At 54.0% G+C, this 18800-nt stretch overlaps 1 protein-coding gene across 9 annotated transcripts in view; it reads right to left on the reverse strand.

The window, feature by feature from the left end:
- Positions 1–18800, reverse strand: part of RANBP3 (RAN binding protein 3) — a 48449-nt gene that overhangs the window by 24794 nt on the left and 4855 nt on the right. For 5 of the 9 annotated variants that reach the window (XM_037018014.2, XM_037018017.2, XM_037018016.2 and 2 more), the window contains 2 exons: positions 5482–5537; positions 190–378 (listed from right to left, as the gene is read on the reverse strand). The exons of 1 other annotated variant lie outside the window; for it this stretch is intronic. In XM_037018014.2, the coding sequence (XP_036873909.1) occupies positions 190–378; positions 5482–5537 (245 nt within the window). The remainder of the gene's footprint in view (positions 1–189; positions 379–5481; positions 5538–18800) is intronic. 3 more of the 9 variants (XM_017679663.3, XM_017679660.3, XM_037018019.2) reach the window with 1 other exon arrangement.

The raw sequence follows: 18800 nt of genomic DNA on the forward strand, positions 1-18800 counted from the left end.
TTAGAAAATCTCAACTGAAAGGGGACTTAATCTGTCCTCACTTCTCAGCAGCAGAAATTAAAAGGAGCTGAAGAGATTCAGTCATCAGATGCTTAGGACCCAGGGTCTGGATCTGAAGGACCCGAAGGGGAAGGGGCGGGTCTGGGTTGGGAGCCTTGGGCGTGGAATGCCAGGTGGAGGTGGACTTACCCCTGCCAGTTCTTGCGGAAAAGGAAGAAGCTGGGCTTCAGGAGCGCTGGCTGGAGGGCTAGCAGGGGCAGGAGGCTCTAGGGCATGCTCACCAGCTGACTCGGGGTGACCCACGCCATGGCAGGGGGCCTCAGCCTCCCCCTGAGGCTCCTCTCCCGAATCCAACAAGTCTTTTTGCTCTGCAGAGGACTGGGAGCAAAAAAGACAATTTTCCTTCAATGTAAAGAAAGGCTGCAACTTGGGGCCGGGTGGATTGGAGACCCTGACCTGCAGCAGCACCTGCCCGGGCTGAGGATGGCCAAGAAAGCCAGACCAGCCCTCCAGGCCAGCAAAGAGGCAAATGAACGTGCCCTTGTTCTGTCTGATTTCGAGGGAGCCTCAAGGTGCAAGGAAGTCCCAGCTCTCTCTCTCTCTCTCATTTTCGCAACTGCCAGGAAGCATGGAGCTACTCAGCCTACCGTGAGCCGTGAGCGTGGAAAACACACCTGGCAACCATACCTGGGGGGAGGGCCTCTATTAGAGGGACAGGGAAGACTGAGTCAACCTGCCCCTAGGGTTTGGTGACACACCTCCTCAAAGATGCAGATGAGGGGAGGTGGCCGTGAGCACCATTTCGGTCCACCAGGAGAGGGGAAGTTAGGCCTGGAGCAGCACATGGCTGCCCAGTGGGGGTCCAGGGCAAAGGCTTTACATCCTTCCAGTGGTCCCAGCACCCCTCAGTTTGTTCTGCTTAACCACGAGACCGAGGAAGCACCCTCTTGCCTCAGTGACAAACAAGCAGGTAGCAGGTGGGGGTTCAGCTGAAGGAGGGGGGCCCAGCCCAGGATTCTCCCAGGCTCACCCCTAACATCCCAGGCAAGGGCTTATGCAGAAAGCCACCTGGCGAAGAGAAAGTTATGGAAGTCTTCGTCCTTGAAAGGACCACACCCTGCCATCCTCTAAAGTGGTCTTGGGATAGGGAAGGGTCTTCCACGGGCTGAGAGCGCTGCAGCTGAGACTCTTTCCTTGAGAAATGGGTTATAAAGCTGTGTCTTGGAACGGATGGACTCCTGTCCCAACCTGCCTGGCATCGTCGGCCCCTCGGAGCTGTTTCTCCCTCCTGGTGAACTAAATGACCACCGGGCTGCCCTGCGTCCCTGTCCATTCACCTTTCTTCTCAAGTGACTGAGACCTCTGGGAGGACCTGAAGGCTGTTTCCTCACATGAGAGCCTGTCGGACACAGGGATCTCTAGAGAGGATTTCAGAGAACCTGCAGACACTCTTAGGAAAGCAAAAGCAATACACTAACCCATCCACAATCTACAAAGTCACCAAAACTGACTCTTCTTCTCCAGAGGTGGCCCACAGACAGAAGCTACTGCTTAGACCTGTCTGGGGCCCGAAGGTCAGCACCTGCACGGCTGGCCACTGCTTAAGGCCAGAGGTTTTAATGCCACAAGAAAAAAATTAGACCCAGAGCTCTGTGGGAAAACCACCTATCATTAACTAGGCTTGCTTAGATCATTTAAAAAATCCCTGGTTTTAGAACATGAATGTTCGGATGCCCGTGTACGACGGACTGAAGTAAAGTCTGCCTGGAGGACCTTCAGCATTTCCTGCCTGCCTCTGTTTCCGCCGGACAAGAATAGTAAGGTCTGAAGCATCAACATAAGGCCTGTGGTCTTTCAACTCATCTGTTACAATCAAGACATCAGGATTCTGACAGCCTTTGACATCAGCTCAAAATACAGAGGACTGACAAACAGCGGCAGAAAAACCCCCGCGGACAGAGGATGCGTATCTCGCCAATGTAAGCTTCCCAGGCAGGCCTCAGCATCTAGGCCGGCGTTTTCAGTGACCCTGTGCTCCCTGCTCGCCAGCTCTTCTGTGACATCCTTCTGTCTGTCTACCCAACAGGCATTCCCCCGCCAGAGCGACTCAAAGCCTTCCCCTGCAGATGAGCAAACGTGTGGAAGATATGTAACAGAAAGAAACATTTTGTTACCAACACTAGAACAGCTTACAGGAGATTCAAATTTTCTCCACAGTAAAAAGAAAAACAACTGTTACCATTTGAGGCAGTTATAAGAAAAAAGGTTTCATTTTTGAGCAGGCCCCTTGTGAAGAGCGCCACCTTGAGGACGCCTGGGGAACACCAAGATGAACAGAGGCTCCCTGGGCTCAGTCTGGCCCCAGTGTGAACTCGGACGCTAGGACGTGAGTTCAAATTGCCAACCGCCGCCTCCAGTGTGGAACAGGATTTGACAATTCCTGGTGTGCTGTGAATGCAACTCAGCCGTTGATGGGATGGACAGAAAACTCAGTGTGGCTTTGCCACTGAACAAAAAAACTGCCTGGGCTAGCAGCTTAGTCTTTTTCTTTGAGTTTCAAATGTTTTATCTCAGTCAGCAGTCAGACAACTCCTTTGGAGCAGGACACGGGCTCTCTGAAGGGAGGCCACAGGCACTTACAGATCAGGGCACGTACTGTAAGGGAAGTCAGTCGTCCCACAGTTGATGAATGGACCCAAGAAATAGCTATAAGGGACATTTTGGTGACAGGACAATTTAAATATGGACTATACATTGAATGGTATTTCTGAATGACTATTTTCTTGGGCATGACAATGGCACTAGGGCCAAGAAGAGGAATGGCCCTCTTCTTCAGAGATGTCTGAGGACGTATTTAGGGCAGACGTATCGGGTGGGGGCAGCTTACATCCAGTGCTTCCAGCATTTAAGACAAAATGAAGTGAAGCCAGATGAAGGACATTCACTTGTCCCCAGTGCCATTAATTTAGTTTTAATGAGGACTTGAAAAAAAAATGTCCAAGTGAAAAGGGGGGCAAAACGTATTTAGGAAAAACCCAGTCCAGTCTGCACAGCTATGCTTCAGAGGTGTGAGACGGGGCCGGGCTGAGATCTCGGCGGGGAAGGAGCCCAGGGGTGGTCTCCAGTTCTCATTTTTGTCCCCAGTACAGGGGCTGCTCCTTGCAGATCTGCCTTCCCGTCTCCCTTGAAGTGGGAAGGCATGGGAACACAAAGCTAGCAGTCTGAGCTCCTCTGCTGACTGTGTGTCCATCTGGTACTACCCACCCTACAGCTCAGAAGGCGACCCTCACAGTGTCACACAGGCTCCCGCTCCTGCTGTGAAACCCTTGCAGCGGCCTCCCCATGGAGGAGGCTCCAGAGGTCGGTTATTTCTAGAAGCCCATTTAGAGCTGGCTTCGAGTCAACATTCTGTAGTAACTACACTTGGACGGTTTTAAGATGAGGAGGGGCAGCTTCCCAAGCTCCCCTTCTGGTTCAGCTACACCCCACTTCTGTGACTTGCATTGCCCTTGTTTCTGAAGGTAGCATGTGGAAGTCAGCCTCTGAGTCACAAAGCAACAGAACCACCTCGACTGCGAAGCAGCACTGAAATGGGAATTAGTGATTTTGAAAGCATTTTAAATTCAGCCAAACAAATATTACACTTCAGTGTTCCATCCTGCTGGCTGTCCAAAAGCCTTCAGGATGAAAGAACTGCTAATTCCTGTTACTTGTTTTAAATCCAGGGCCGGCAAACTTTTTCTGTAAGGGGCCCAGATACTAATTTTTGAGTCTGTGGGCTACGGGCTACATGGTCTTGTTCCAACTACTTCCCTCGGCTGCTACAGCATGAAAGCAGCCTCTGCTCCAGTGTGGGGGTAGGCGTGGCTGAGTGCCAATAAAACTTTATTTACAAAAACGTGTGGCGGTGGGAGGGCCTTAGTTTGCTGGCCCAATTAAGCTAAACATGGTTCAAAACAAGACTCTAGAAAATCTTGCTTTCACGGAAAACCCAAGAGAAGTGACTTCCTTGTCTAAAACAGAAATCAAACACATCCATTTCTCAAAGCTAGAGGAAATGCATCAGCCCCATCCTCCTCCCAAAGGACAAATGATGAAAACGCACATAATTACACTGGACTGGTCAGGGCCCAAGGGAGACGAGATGGCAAAGGCTGGCGTACCTTGAAAATACCACCTGGAAAACCGAAACAAAACGGGAAGAATGCTTCCTTGGGTTTTGTGATAGTTTCTTCAGTCAAAGAATTGACAAAGGGAAATTTAATGTGCGAACGAACACGCGTGGGTGACAAGCCCTGGCTAACACAGAAGGCACCCTGCTGGCAGGAGGGTTGTGTGTGGGGGTTAAGTGCCACCTCTCCCTCCCACCCCTTCCACACTCCCCTTCCCGCCTCGGCACCGGAATGTTGCCTAGAAAAGCTTGGCCACCCAGGAAAAGGAGTCTGGCCTCTCTTCTCAGACCAAGGGACGGGGGCTCTGCGAGTAGAAGCTGGGTTGCCAAGTCCCAACCTGACAGAGCAGAAGTCCCCAGCCTGAGCCAGCCACCCTGCCAGGGGACTGGGGATCAGCAGAGCACCTCACCTGTGGACCAGGAGCCCTGAGCCCATGAGATTCTCAAATTCTGTTCTTATCAAAAAGATGTAGAAAGATTTAAGAACACACCAAATCTGAGCAGCACTTTGGTCCCTCTGAAATCTTGCAACTGTTACTCAGTTCCACAGGCTGCCCTGGGGCACGGGTGCGGAGGGACCACCATTTTTTTTGGACAAACAGGGAGACCTCATACGAGCTTGGCAGGCACTGCCACAGAACATCAACCAGCTGTGGACACAACCCCAACCTTCCACACGCAGTTGTCGGAGAGGGATATACTCCAGTAATGGCTTCAAGGTAGACGACACATGGTGTCGAATGCCCTGCTGTGTGGCTGGGCCTCTGACAGGCTGGGAGCCCATCACCATGAACCAGGCAAAGCATTTCCAACAGCCGTGCAGTCAAGAATTTAAAATCCAAGAAGAGAAGCAACCTGACAAAGGTAGACTGTAAACCCACGATACAAACCAACTAATAATCATTCTAAATGCATTAATGCCAGCTTGGCTGGAGCCAAAAAATCCCCCTAAAATCTAAGACCCCGTTTCCCCCCTTAGCCACTACTGGTCTCTCTTTCTCACCTCCCTCCTCTCCCTCCTTCTCTCCCTCCCCTGCTTCCTTCCACCTTTGTCTACAACTAGTTTTCCTCATGTACAGGAGCATGTTTAAAATAAAGCATTAGGAATTCAAAAGCAGCTTCCCGCCACTGTTTTTAAAGCAGGGCCTCCGAGTTCTGTCCACACAGGTCCATCCTGACCTGTCGCCACGGTGACCTACAGCCACGGACCCATCCTCCCAGCTCAGTGTGAAGGCTTGAAAGGCTGGGGGAGCCTGGGGAGGAGGAAACAGGCGGAGCGACTGCTGGAGAGGGAACACAGTGGCCCTTACCTTTTGTCCTTTATCCTTCTGAAACACAAAGACGGGCGGAGCGATGGCAGGCTTTTCTGCAAAAAGAAAAATTGGTTTTTTTCCCCCCAACACTACATTCATACAGTAAATAAGTTAAAAACAAAAAACAAGCCCACATAAAACTATAAACTCCAAGGAACATCAAGTCACTTAGAAAACAAGTTTCCGACGTGGGGGTGTGGGTGTGTTCAGCTGGTGAAACCCCACCACTTCACGGTAGGACAGGTGCACTTTTCCCTGTGTGTGTATTATACACTAACAAAAAGGTTTCTACACTCCATGTCAGTGGTCAAAGGAGTGTGGCAAGCTGCAGGGAGTGGAGGTGGCCATTATTCAGCGCCACCAACTGTGGCCTTGCAGAGATGCGGTGCAGAGATGTCAGATCTTTATGTGGCATCTCCGGAATTTCAAGTGTTGGAGACTTTAGTTCTTCATTATTATGTTTTCCAAATTTGCAGGTCAGGTGGGGCCGGGGGTGGCGAGTGTGCCATCTCCACCCACACACTCATACTCTGGAGAGCTCACTTTGGCGGAGCCCCCCAGGTTCCAACTGGATCGCTGAGTGAGTATCCGTTAAAAACAGAAAGAATTCACAGAGTTGTGAGAAGTCTGACAGCCTGCCACGCACAGCTGCTGCTCAAGGAAGACACTCTTTGGGACACTGTCACGGGCCAGGACCAGGGCCATGCCGCCAGCTGTTCACAGGCAGCACCATCTGTCTCCCAGCCAGGGGTGGCCAAGTCCACAGCTGCCTGCCACTTGTCCCCACCACCAGCCAGGGGGCCACAACTCTGGGGAGGCAAGGCGCCTGCCTCACTAATGGCCTCGGGCCCTGGGAGCAGTCCTGAGTGCTGCAGTGTGCTCAGGGCCCCTTCAGCAGTCAAGGCCCTGGGGATAGAGAGTGAGGGCAGGGGTGGCCGTGACCTGCTCTCCCAGGCAGGCTGCTATGGGGAGGGGCGCCGTTCACAGTCATGGCGGCACACACGTGGGGAGCTGGTCAGAGCATCAGGGAAACGGTCCTGGGAAGAGGTGGCTGTGCTGAAGTCCAAGGGGAAGAGCCCGGAAGCCCAAGGACGGCTGAGGCCATACTGAGGCATGCAAAGCAGTGGGGGCAGCGCAGTGACTGGGGAGGAGACGATGTGGGGAGGCAGGTTAGGAGGACAGCTACCACCCCCAAAATGACGACCAGGCAACAGCCCAGCGATGCCTACTATCCCTGCAGCGTGCTCATGGAGGCCAGGCCACCCGGAGCCTGACCCAGTGCCACAGTCCTCAGCATGTGCAGACGGCGAACACCAGGGTGAATACCACAGGCTACCAGCGAGGGGTGGGGGTGCTGGAGAGCCGCCAAGGGGGCTCCATATGCTGCCCAGGCAGCCACCTTGGAAGAATGAATGCATGCACACACCTAATACCAGGCGACAATGACAGGAAGGGGATGCTGCAGGGACGTGGTGGACAGCAGCAGCTTGTCCCACCACACCCACAGGGATCCCAGACACCCTTTCCCCCAACGGCCCAACATCTGGGGCTGAAGTCCGGCCTGGCCTAGCTCCTGCACTTGACTCTTGGGCAGCAGCAAGGGGCCCAGGCTCACAGGAAGGAGCCAGGGTTTGGCCATCCCTGCCTCCTAATCTCCCATTTTCTTTGGGGACTCACTCACCCTGCCTCATGGTTCACATGGAGCCCGGCCGTGGTGTGCTTGGCTCCAGGGGACACTGGGCATCCAGGGCTTTTACTGGAGCTCCTGGGAAAGGGGCATGCTCTCTGCTGGAGCTGGGGGTTGGGGGCTGAGGGAGAGCCCCAGGGCTGCCAGGGTTGCGAGCCAATCCAGCTGGAAGCAGAGCTCAGGTGGAGGGAGCTGAATCCACCCCCAGCCCTAGACTTTTTAGTTCTGCCAACAAAACGGCTGATTTTTGCTGAGACTTAAATGCACTATACTCTCTACAAGGAGCCTGGCCTGGCAGGCAAGCCAAGTCGCCTCCTGCCTCTTCACGCCATGCTGCCTGGGAGCTCGTGGTCCGTCTCCCCACTAGCGCATCAGCTCCAGGATGTGGGGACTCTGCCTTGTCTGCTTGCTGTCCTGTGGTCCAAGAAGAGCGCTGGTGCTGAGTACCTGACAGGGAGGGGCAGGGGCAGCGGAGGAAAGGGTGCAGGGCTGGTGGGGATGGACCAGAGAGGAGGGGCCTGTGGATGCCGAGGTGCCCCTTCTGGAGCGGGGGCTATGCTGCCCGCCGGGCAGGCACACGGGAGGGCCAGCCACAGGGACTGACTGCTTGTGTGTCTCTGGGCAGGTCAGGGCCATGTGGCAGGGGCCAGGTGGGAGCTGGAAGGGTTCCATTTGGCGGGGGAACAACTCTACACTGTACCTGGGCATGGCGCGGAGCAGACTTGGGGGTCCAAGGTCTGAAAGCAGCCACCCAAAGAACCGGACGCTGGTGAGAGCCCAGCAGGTCCCAGACTGCCTGGTTCCCACCACGTCTATTCAGACCTTCCTGTCCTCTGCCTCTCACCCCTGGAGGCAGGTCTCCGCAGAGCAGCCCGAGCACTAGTGTGAAGGCCCATTACTGGGGCCCCCAGCAGCCCCCCACCCCGGCACGCTGCTGGGCTTCTGGCTGGCTTAGTCCCTCTGCCTAGAGCCCATTCTCACCTTCTCCTCTGAGGCGAACACTCACTCAGGTACAGAGAGGATCTCCTTCCAGAAGCAGAGGCCACCTGTCAGGGAGGCTGAGATGGCGGGCACAGCATCCAAAACAGCCCTGTGCCTCAGCCTGCCACCTGGTACATGCCATGAAGAGTCATCCAATACAGGTTTGAACTGAAACCCCCGTGCACTTTACTGGCTGCTGTGCAATCACACAAACACTTATGAAGCCCTTATCCTTGGCGAGGCACTACAGGAAAAACGGAATGGGAAGGCGGGGGGGCAGAAACCTGCAGGGCACAACCTGTGATTAAGAGGGAGGAGTGTTTGCATGTGTGGCCTGGAGCCAGCGGCCGTTATTTAAGTATCTGCTCGCTGGGCCTCTGCTGTGTTCATGCTGTATCCTCAGAGCTGCACATGGAAGAGAGGTGACACGCAGTCACAGAACGAATGAAACGCTGTAAGCCCAGGGCTAGGGCAGACTACAATACAACCATGAACTTCAGTCGGTTCTCTGCCCCAAACACCCAAGTCGCCCACATTTAATTTACGCTCATCTCCCATAGGATCCAAAACCCACCAACTGCAAATTAGTACTGACGTGACCATCGACAACTGACACGCACACCCCATTGCAAGCAGGACTGCCCTGTGCTTACCAGAATGGCCTTGGCTTGGTTCCTTAACTGCTCAGGCGCCTGGCCCCCCAAACACTGCCTCTGGTCGTGTCACCAGAACGCAGCACCTGTTCAGCTACTTGAAGCCCAAGTTTGGGGGATGAGCAGGGGATGGGCAGGGAGGCTCTGTCCCCAGCCTGGGTTCCCAGCATAGCCTCTCTGTCACACGTGAGGGGAAAACCACCACCAGCGATTATGAGAGACGCAGGCCACCACAAAGGCCGTAAATAGGCCAATGTTAATCAAGGCAGACTATCCAGCGCCGGGTCTGTAGGCCGGGTGTTTTTGGTTTCCTTTTGCTGTGTTCCCGCAAACGCTCCCTCATCACAGGAGTGTGTGAACAGGCAGCCCGCCTGGAGCACTGACTGCTCAAGTCAGCACGGTAAGGGCCAAGATACTCACAGTGAAGAAGCTTGGCTGCCCACATTCCCTGAAGTTATCTGACCAGGAAACCTCTCCTCCTCATCCCCTCCCTGTGACGAGGCCCAAGAGCTGTGTTCTGTGGGTGACCGTGGCCGACACTGGTGGGATTCAGAGCCCAGGGGGCCTCCAATGACGGCCCTGCCTCTGGGTAGCACAGGCTCTGCTGTCTGAGGCACGGGAGGGGCTTGGCCTTATTGCAGCTCTCCATGCACTGTCCCAAGTCCGAGGTGGCTGCTGCTACACCTGAACCCCCCCGGCTCCTTCCCCGCTCAGCTTGCTCAGCCCATGCACCCCATGTGACCCCAGATGTCACTCAACAGACCCAGCCAGGGCAAGTCCCCCACTGCCCCCAACCCTCCAGTCAAGGGGTGCAGGTTGCCAACCAGAAGCTGAAAGGAGCGAGTCCCCAGTGATATCCTGGCCCTGCTCCCCCTCCTGGTCCCCACCACCATCCACCCAAGCGTGAGGTTCAGCTGCAAAGCTGGACAGCCCAGCTACAATCCCCAAGGGCAGGCACTGTGTCCTGGCTCTGGTCTTGGCAGGCCTGGTGATGCTGCCAAGCACAGACAGCCAAGCCTGGGCTTAGAAAAATTGCAGTTTTGCTCTCGTTCCAAACCTCTGCTCAGTGCCTGGGCCCTCAGCCTGTTCTAGTGGGACCCTGCTCCCAGAGCACTGCTGAGTGGCTGTGACAGTTAGGGTGCTCCACCCGACCCAGCCAAGCCTGGGAACTGCCCCTCAGCCGTACCTCTCACTATGTCCACAGATGTATCATAGCATTCATTCGGGAGCTACATCCTTCAGTGACTCCAAGCATCTGTGTACCCACGGTGCACCAGGCACCATGCTGGCTCTAGGGTGTGGTGATGACAGGTCCCCTGCCTGCCAGGAGGCAGACTTTAGTTGAATGTTACAACACAGGAGAAGCACAGAAGTGACTCAGAGTGCAGAGCTGAGGTTCCCAAACTGGTGAGGCTGCAGAAAAGGTCTGGATCAGAGCAGGCTTCTTGGAGGAAGCACGGACTAAGAAGGACAGCGGCATTTAGCCAGGTGACTGAGATAGGGGAGGCATGAGGAGGCAGAAAGCAAGGAGCACCTGTTGTGGACCTGGTCCTTTGCTAATGATTGCAACATACCAGCTGACTGCTCGAGGAGAGCCAGGAACACAGACCACCCGGCCCGGGGTAAGGGGAGCAGAAACCGCCACCCCTCCCTTCACTGGGTCCGAGGTCTGCACACTCACACCTGCATGGTCTCGCACAGAAGCTTCTGGAAGGTAAGCACCAACCACACTCAGACAGTTCCTTTCTTGAAGAAAAGAGCCAAAGATGGCTCCAAAGAAGGCAAGAGTCCTTGAGATGCAGGCTCCCTTCTGACCAGAGGGACCACAGACTGTTCTCCTTGCAAGCGCAGGTCTCTGGGCAGGGAGGGGGCTCCAAGGAGGTGGGCACTTCTCCTAAAGCAAACACGACTAACCTGGGGCCTTGGGACAGAGGAAGCCCGCACACGTCTTGGGTGCATCTGCGGGACTTCCTAAAAGGCCCACCCTGAAGTCATGTCCATAACTGGGGGTATAGTGTCACTGTTGGGGGGGGGTGGTAAACTGCCTCCTCAAATAGTGGGTAAGGAGGGAGGAGCAGGAGGAAGGCGTCCAGCAGCTCCACACTGGAGGATGAAAACAGGGTGCTTGCCAATAGTGCCCCACAGGTGGGCCAGGGACCAGAACTAAAGGGGCCTGCCCAGAGACGGACTGACTGGTGGCAAAACTCTTAAAACGAAATGACTTATGTGTCTATTTCAGAGGCAGCAAGGAACAGGGATGGAGGTGGGTACTGCCCAGGTGACCCGCGCGAGGCCAGTCTAGGAAGGACGAAGAGTCCTTTGGGGCCGGGAGGGTGGTGGCAGCTGCCCCGGTGCAAGGAAAGTGGGTGGAGCCCCTGCTATACGCAAGAGAAGGGCAGCAGCAGGGCACCGGCCTGGCCCCAGGAGTGGTCCCAGTGTAGGAGAGCGTACGTCCCACCCAGCAGGGGAGAAGAGGTCCTGGGACCCCTCTGAGACTTCCCCCAGCCTCTGCCACATCATTCCCAGCAAGGATACTCCCGAACCCTGGGTGGGTTCATACACGGGCCAGCAGCCGCTGAGGGTGTACCTATGGGCTGGGCAGGTGCTGAGCACTTTATCCACATCATTTGCCTGAATCTTCACAACCACCTGAGGTGGTGGGTCATCCCAACACCTGCATTTTACAGGAAAAGAAATGGAGACTCAGAGAGGGGGAGTGGCTTGTCCAGGGTAGGGCCAGGTCACCAGCCACACCTGAGCTAAGCAGCTTGTCCACCCACCACAAGTGCCAGGGGAGCAGCTACAACCCCAGCTGGCTTCCTCCCAGCTTTTCTGCTCAGGTGGGCCTTGGGGCTAAGAAAGACACTCTTTTCTTCCGAAGTAATATCAGGAATAAAGCAGCTGCCAGTGAACATTCCAGATAAACATCTGTGGAAGGGTGCAAAGGAAACTAGAGGGTGAGTGATGAGCTCTGGAGCAGGCCTGAGGCTTTCAGCAGGTCATGTGAGCATCTGCCACAGACTAGTGAGCAATGGAGCCAAGAGCAGATTCCCAGGGTCCCCAGGGAGAGGGCCACCAGTGGGCATGGGCCACGGCACACGCTCCACAGTGAAACTCGCTGCACCATCTTCCTCTGTCAAGTGCTGACCACGCAACGCTCTGCAGACACATCCAGGGTCTAAGCTGGAAACACACGCATTCTGAACACCCCCCAGCCCCTTCACATCAACAGGCTTCCTTCATGCTGGGGAGGGAGCAGTGTACACAAACATTAGGAGCACGCCTGCCCTGCAGCAAGCTCTGGCACTGCCCTATGGCTGCAAAGATGTCTGTGAAACTAAACAGAAGAAAATATGCAGACCTAGGGACTGCGCAGAGAGGGGATCTGGAGTACCTTTGCCTGTTCTGTTTATTCCTCCTAAATGAGGACTCGACCACATGCCAGGGAACGGCCCCCATCTGGAAAGCCATTTGGAATTCTTGACAAAAATGTCAGCGGGGTACTCGTGTAAAATAAGCTTTAATCCTGGGCTGATGTGTCTTAATCTTCCTATCCACACAAAAAATCTGGAAAGCATCTTGCCAACACAAATAACTGTTAATACGTGGCAACACTTTAATCCTGTGACACTACCTCAACCCTTCGAGTCATCTCTCTTCTCAGGAATGATTACAAACACTTCTGCACAGTGACATAGAGGTGAGTTCGTCACCGACGTGTCAACTCTGTTGACTGACTAATTCTTAGGTGAAGAATGGGGCCGAGCTCCGCGGCATTACTGCTGCTGCTGGGTGACGCCTCGGTGGCTCTCCGCACACATGCTCAGGGGCCACCAAGCCCAGCTGGTGGACATGATGACCCCTTGGTACTTTTTCTGCTCCTCGAACATATTTCTCCTTAGGCAACTGCAGCTGCTTGCATGGAGATCATAGGGGTACAGTTTTGGAGGTGACGGTACTTTTATGCGCTTCTTTCTGGAATGTTCTTCACTCTGACGTTAACCTCACCCATGAAAAGCCAAGCCACTTTTCAGCGCTCTCGTCTTACCGCTGAGCCCCTGTCCTTCTAACAAGAGTGGGAACAGGTAACTCACTTTTGCTCCACGGGCCTTTACCCAACCCTGAGGTAGGTGCTTTACACACAGCTTCAGTTAATGTCATTGTATCCCCATGCAATTTTATTTATCATCTGCAATGTGCAAATCCTGAAACAAGACTGAGAGGCCGTGGAAGACGGCGCCTTGTCTGAAGTCACAAAGCTGCTAAGTGACAGAGGTGGGACAAGAACCCCAGCCTGACTTCCAGCAGGTACTTTCAGTCCCCCCAAATCCCCCTGGGGCCAGGCTGAATTCTGCCTTCACTTCTACCCGTATCGGCCCTGCAAGCAAACCCTACCCCACCCGCCCAGATACTAAGCTGCAGGGGCAGAACCTGTATTTTGGGTACCTCTGTGCCTTGAACCAAAGAGAAACTCCATAAACCTACTAGATAATCACAAGAAGTTGGCAACTTCGCCTGAAATGATGGGAGAAATCCAGGGAGCCAGCTTTGATGACCCTTTCCTAGTCTGCCACTAGATGGTGCGATACCAGCGCAGCTGAGGTAAATCAAAGTGGCTTGAAGATTTGGGGGAAAGTCCCTGTGAAGACATGGGAAACCCCCTCACAGGAAGGAACTCTAAGGACCACAGAACTTCTGCTGCGGCAGCAGGCAGGCACGGAGGAAATGCAGGGAGGCAGGCACTGGTTTTTGCGTTCAAATTGACCTCATTCACTTGTGGCTGGGACCCTGGGTGAGTGAACTCACTGTCTCTGACGGCCCGACAGGGAAGGTCCTGCACCTTGGCATCTTCAGGAAGGATTGATGAAATGACGCAAAGGGCTTGGGAACACAACACAAAACCACTCTGGCATTATTATTATTATAATTATACCCAGAAAACTGCAAAGACATTGATGCCACCTTTGAACAGCCAGCCCCCAGACTCCCAACAATGACAAACGCTGTGCAGCGTGGCCCCTTCCAAGAGCTGCCTGGACACAGAAACATGCAGTCACTCAGTATCCCTCAACCCTCCAAGCCAGTGGTAAACACAAGGGTGAGATCTGCTGGGCGGCCACTGGCCAAGCCCTGCTCGCAGCAATGCGATTTGCTGAGCACCTACCCTGTGTCAGGCGCTGCACTTGGCACTGGACACGGGAACGAGGGTGGACAAGGCCACAGCCTTTAGCGGGAAAGGAAAACAAAGCAGCACCCAGACACGTGCAGGGAACAAGATCACTCTGGAGCTGGGTGCTGTAGGGAGGATAAAGCAGGGGACGTGGGTGAGGGGCTGGGTGCAGCCTGAGGTGTCCTGTGAACCTGACAGAGGAGCAGCCAGACGGAGTACACCAGGCAGAGGGAACCCCGAGTCTGGAAGTCCTAAGGAGAGAGAGGTGGGGAGTGTCCCACAGGGGAGGTGGGAAGCGAAGCTGGGGACAGGTGCCCTGCGGAGGAGCCTGGATGTACCCAGTCTAAAGCGAGGCCGGTGGAGGTCAACCCCGGGAGGGACCCACTGGCTTGTGTTTGTAAAAGATCGCCTGGAGGTGGTTCCCATGCAATTCTCCCCATTATTGTGTGCTGGGAAAGTTTTGTAATAAAATGGTGGGGAAGATCATCCTGGGAGGGGGGAGGACAACAGATCTCAGGGAGGTGGGGACAGATGCAAGGGCCAGAGAGGGCCTTCAGAAGTCGTCCGGGTGGAGTGGCAGTGATGGTGGTGGCTCAGGCTGGTCCCGGGGCCTTGGAGACGGTGCAAAGTGGATGGAGTCTGGGTATTTTGAAGACAGAAACTACTGGTGCCTCAGCTATGGGAGGACTGAGGGGACTGTAGTGAGGCCGTGAGAGTGCGCTGAGCTCACGCAGGCGCAGATGCCGTCAGCTAAAATAACTTGCTCCTCTGGCAGTAAGACTCCACAAGCAGGGCACCCCCTCGAATGGCACCGATGACAACAGGAGCAGCCATGGACTCCAGGATGCTGGCGGCCTCCACCATCAATGACACAACACACGCTTTCTCCTCCAAGCACAGGCAACCTGTCTTTTGTTCTCACCACCTGAGAAAGCCAAACCCTCAGCAACTGTTCTTTCTACCCTGCTCTGCTGTCACATGGCAACACTGGCATTCATTCTGGGTCAAGAAAGCCCCGAAAGTCAGTGTGGCAAACCTGGGGGAGTTTACTAAGAAAAGGCATTTAAAACTTACTGCACAAGGCAATACCTACCTCCTAAATACACTCGTGGGGTGATCACTCCCATCTCTGCAGTGTCATATTCCTCTATGCAAGTGACAGCAAACAGTACCCTATACAGGTCAGCTTTCTGAAGGGGACAAGTGCCCATTCATCAATGCTACTGCTGCACAGAGAGAATGGGCATGGGCCCCCAGACTCAACGGCTGGGGCAGGCACACTGGCACTGCCGACTTCCTGCTTCTACCACCGTGGGCTTCTGCCCCCAGGAAATGGAATGGCCCGGACCCATAGCACCACCAAAGGTCCTTTCCAGCTCTGACATTCCATCAGGTCCTCACTTTGGGGTTGAGACCATGCTGAAGACCAAGGAAAATACTGTCCTTCTTCACCCGGAATATGAAGTCTTGACACCCACTTAGCTGCCAAAGACCAAAGAGGATGGGAGGGTAAACCTCAACTCTGGTTGGTGTCTGATGAGGGATGGCTTTACTTGGTCTCACAATCAAGTGGTTCTCACTCAGAGGTGATGCAGCCCCTGGGGACACTGGGCAGTATCTGAAGATGTTTGCTTATTACAATGTGAGGACATACTAATGGCACCTAGTCGGGGGAGACCAGGATGCTGACCACCAGCCTACAATGCACAGGAAGGTCCCCAAAGCACAAAGAATGGTCTAACCCCACAGGTTAACTGTGCTGAGGCTGAGAAACCTTGCAACAGTTATATAGAAAAAGACTGAGTTGGATCACCAAGTCACCTTATATGCCAAAGCGAACTCTCGGTGGGTCAGACACTACAAGCCAGGTGGCCCTGGCTTCCGGGAGTCCCCTCCTCTCTCCCTCCCACTCAGTGTGTGGGTTTAAATGTGGGTAGCATCCTGGGACTTTGGTAGATGAGATGATTATTATGAACAGTCTCTTGGTGGGGGGTGTCAATGGAATTCTCTCACCAGGGGGTCTCAAACGGGGCTATCTGCCCCTGAGGGGGCACCTGGCAATGTCTGGAGACATTTTTCCTTGTCATGACCAGGGGTGGGTGGTGCCACTGCATGATGAAGGTGGAGGCCAGGGACACTGCTACACATCCCACACTGTACATGACAGCGCCCAACAGCCCCCTCAGCAACGCTGAGGTGGGGAAACTGGGGGAGACCCCAGAAGGTGCTTTTCCTCTGCCCAGGCACACAGGCGAAGAGCAGTCGCTGATGTGAACCCACGTGTGCCAGAGAGTCGGTCACCTGACACACGCTCTCTCCCACGGTGGCCCTCAGCGCCACTGGCGTCGCTCCCATTCTCCAGGTACGGGACTGAAGTCAAACAACTGGCCTTGCTCCTGGGCCAGCTAGCAGCAGAAGTGAGGCACAAGTCCGGGGTGCTTGGTCCAAGCTCCTGCAACCCTTCTGCAATCTGCCAACTGGGACCCACTGGTTAGTCCCGGTTTAAAATGCCCCCAGAGCTGGAGAGATGGAGAGCTGCCCACAGAACTCAGGACAGGCCCCACTCGGGCCCTTTCCACAGGGCTCCCTGGCCACATGCCAGCATTTCTTGGACTGTTTGGTCTCAGGCTCCCTTCCACGCTCTGCAAACTACTGAGGGTCTCCAAGAGGTTTTGCAACGTAATCCACGGCTACTGATGCCTACCTTCCATACTAGAAATCAGAACTCAGAGAACGGCATAGGAGCGGTCAACTAATTAGCTTAAAGTAACAGTCAACAAAGGTTTACCTAAATATTTTTATGAAAAACAACTATTTTCGAAACAAAAACAACTAGTGGGAGGAGTGGCATTATTTCACACTTTGACAAATCTCACGTCTGGCTGAATGGAACACAGCTGGAGGCCCTTGTCTGCTTCTGCAGACGGTCTGCTGCCAAACCACACCACTGCCACCTCGGGGACACTCCGCTGTCCATTCATAGGGGCAGGAGGGTGAGAGGGGCAAATGGTGTCTTCATACTTATATGAAAATGGTTTTGAACTCGCAGCCCCTTGAAAAGATCTGGGGACTCCCAGGGGCCCTGCCACTCACTGCCCTCTAAGACCCATGCCCCATGGAGTCTCAATATTTAGAAGCTGAGTCGTGAATTAATTACAGACCGTCGGGAGCTCTATCCTGAGGTTCTGTGCCAAACCTAAAGAGCGTCTGAGTGTGGAGACTGCCACGTCTGAGAGGGGCTGCAACCCAAAGGCCAACCAAGGTCAGGCAGGCACCAGAAGAGAAGTGGGCCAGGTCCCAACACCTTGGCAGGGACCGTGGCATCCGGGAGGGCACTTGGTCTGCCTCAAGGGTGGCCACGGCTCCTGGGGCCTCGCAAATTGTTTCTGTGCAGGAACACGCGCCAAGGCTGGTTCCTGTTTTTTTAAGACAAGTCAGAAATCTGGATTATTTCTTGCCCTGAAATCGCAGTTCGCAAGTGTTAGCTTCTAATTAGAAACAAAGAAAAACCAAAAGGAGTCGAGTTAAACATGTCCACTTGCCCCTGAATTTAGTTTGCAACTTGTGTCTGTGGTTTTCGACTTTGACTTCATGTCATGAAACATCTGTGGAGCTTTTAAAAACTACAGACCCTGGACCTCCTGTGCCATGGCTCACGGTGTGGCCCACACATCAGTTTTTATTTTCCTCAACAAGTTCGTGGGACGAGCATGAAGCAGGATCAGGGCTGCGATTCACGGGAAGCCTATGCAATATATAAAGCACGACTGTGGACGATGAAGCAGACTGTGGACACACAGGGACTTTGCTCAGTGGCTCTATCCTATGTGGCTTTCCACCGAGCAGTGCACAGGCACACCCTGCACCACTTCATGGGACCATAGGAAGGTCACTGTGCACACATTTCGAAAACAAATCCCCTTCAAATGAAACAAAGAACTCCAGGGGCCACCACCACCGCTAAGATCCAGAGCAGGTAATGACGCAAACCCATCTGCCTCCTGTGGGCTGCAAAGTACTATGGAGAGCTACCAAGGTGGGCCAAGTCGGCCCCCACCTCCACGGCCCGCTGCCTTCCTCGCGCAGTTTTCATTACACGAGTAAAGGCCCTCCGAAGAGCCCCTAAATGCATCCTTCTGCTCCCCAAAGGGCCCTACTCTCCCACCTACCCTGGCCTATTCTCTGTGCCTGAACTCACTCACTAGGCCAGAATTCAACTGGTACCTAAAATGTCCCCCTCGCCACTCCCAAACACTGTCCCTCCTCCAAACACTGTTCTAAGCTCCCCAGCTGGAAACGCACCTCCTTCCCATGGCCTCCACTCATTCGAACTCCCTTCAGTGAGAACACACACGGTTCTGACCTGCCCTGATACCCAGTGAATGCACACAGTAACCAGACTGCTTGGGTAGAGGGCTGAAGACATGGTTGAAAAGTTCTTCAGAACACACACGGATCCTTGCCAGGCTGTGCATGCACAGGGTGGAAACCCGAGCCACAGTGTAAAGCAAGTTGTGAAGTTTTTCTGTCTATACCCAGAATTCTGGGCAAAACTTAAGTTTTCTTCAAAGTTTATACAGAGTTTGCAAGCTCCTGAGTTAACATGATCCCCTGCTCCCAGACACCAGCCCCAAGTACCATGGGGCCCGCCCCATCTACTACTGATTCAAGAGGCACTGGAGAGCTGAACACATACATTCTGATCTCTGGGCAAATCCCAGAGTTAATGTTTATTGTAACTTCATGAAAAGTTTTAAAACAGTTGTTTCTCACCTATCCTGAAAATAAAATTTAGGGCAGAGGAAGGGGACAAGTGAGAACCTAC

The sequence above is a fragment of the Manis javanica genome, chromosome 13 (assembly GCF_040802235.1).
Source record: "Manis javanica isolate MJ-LG chromosome 13, MJ_LKY, whole genome shotgun sequence".
In the NCBI taxonomy this organism is placed as follows: Eukaryota; Metazoa; Chordata; class Mammalia; order Pholidota; family Manidae; genus Manis; species Manis javanica.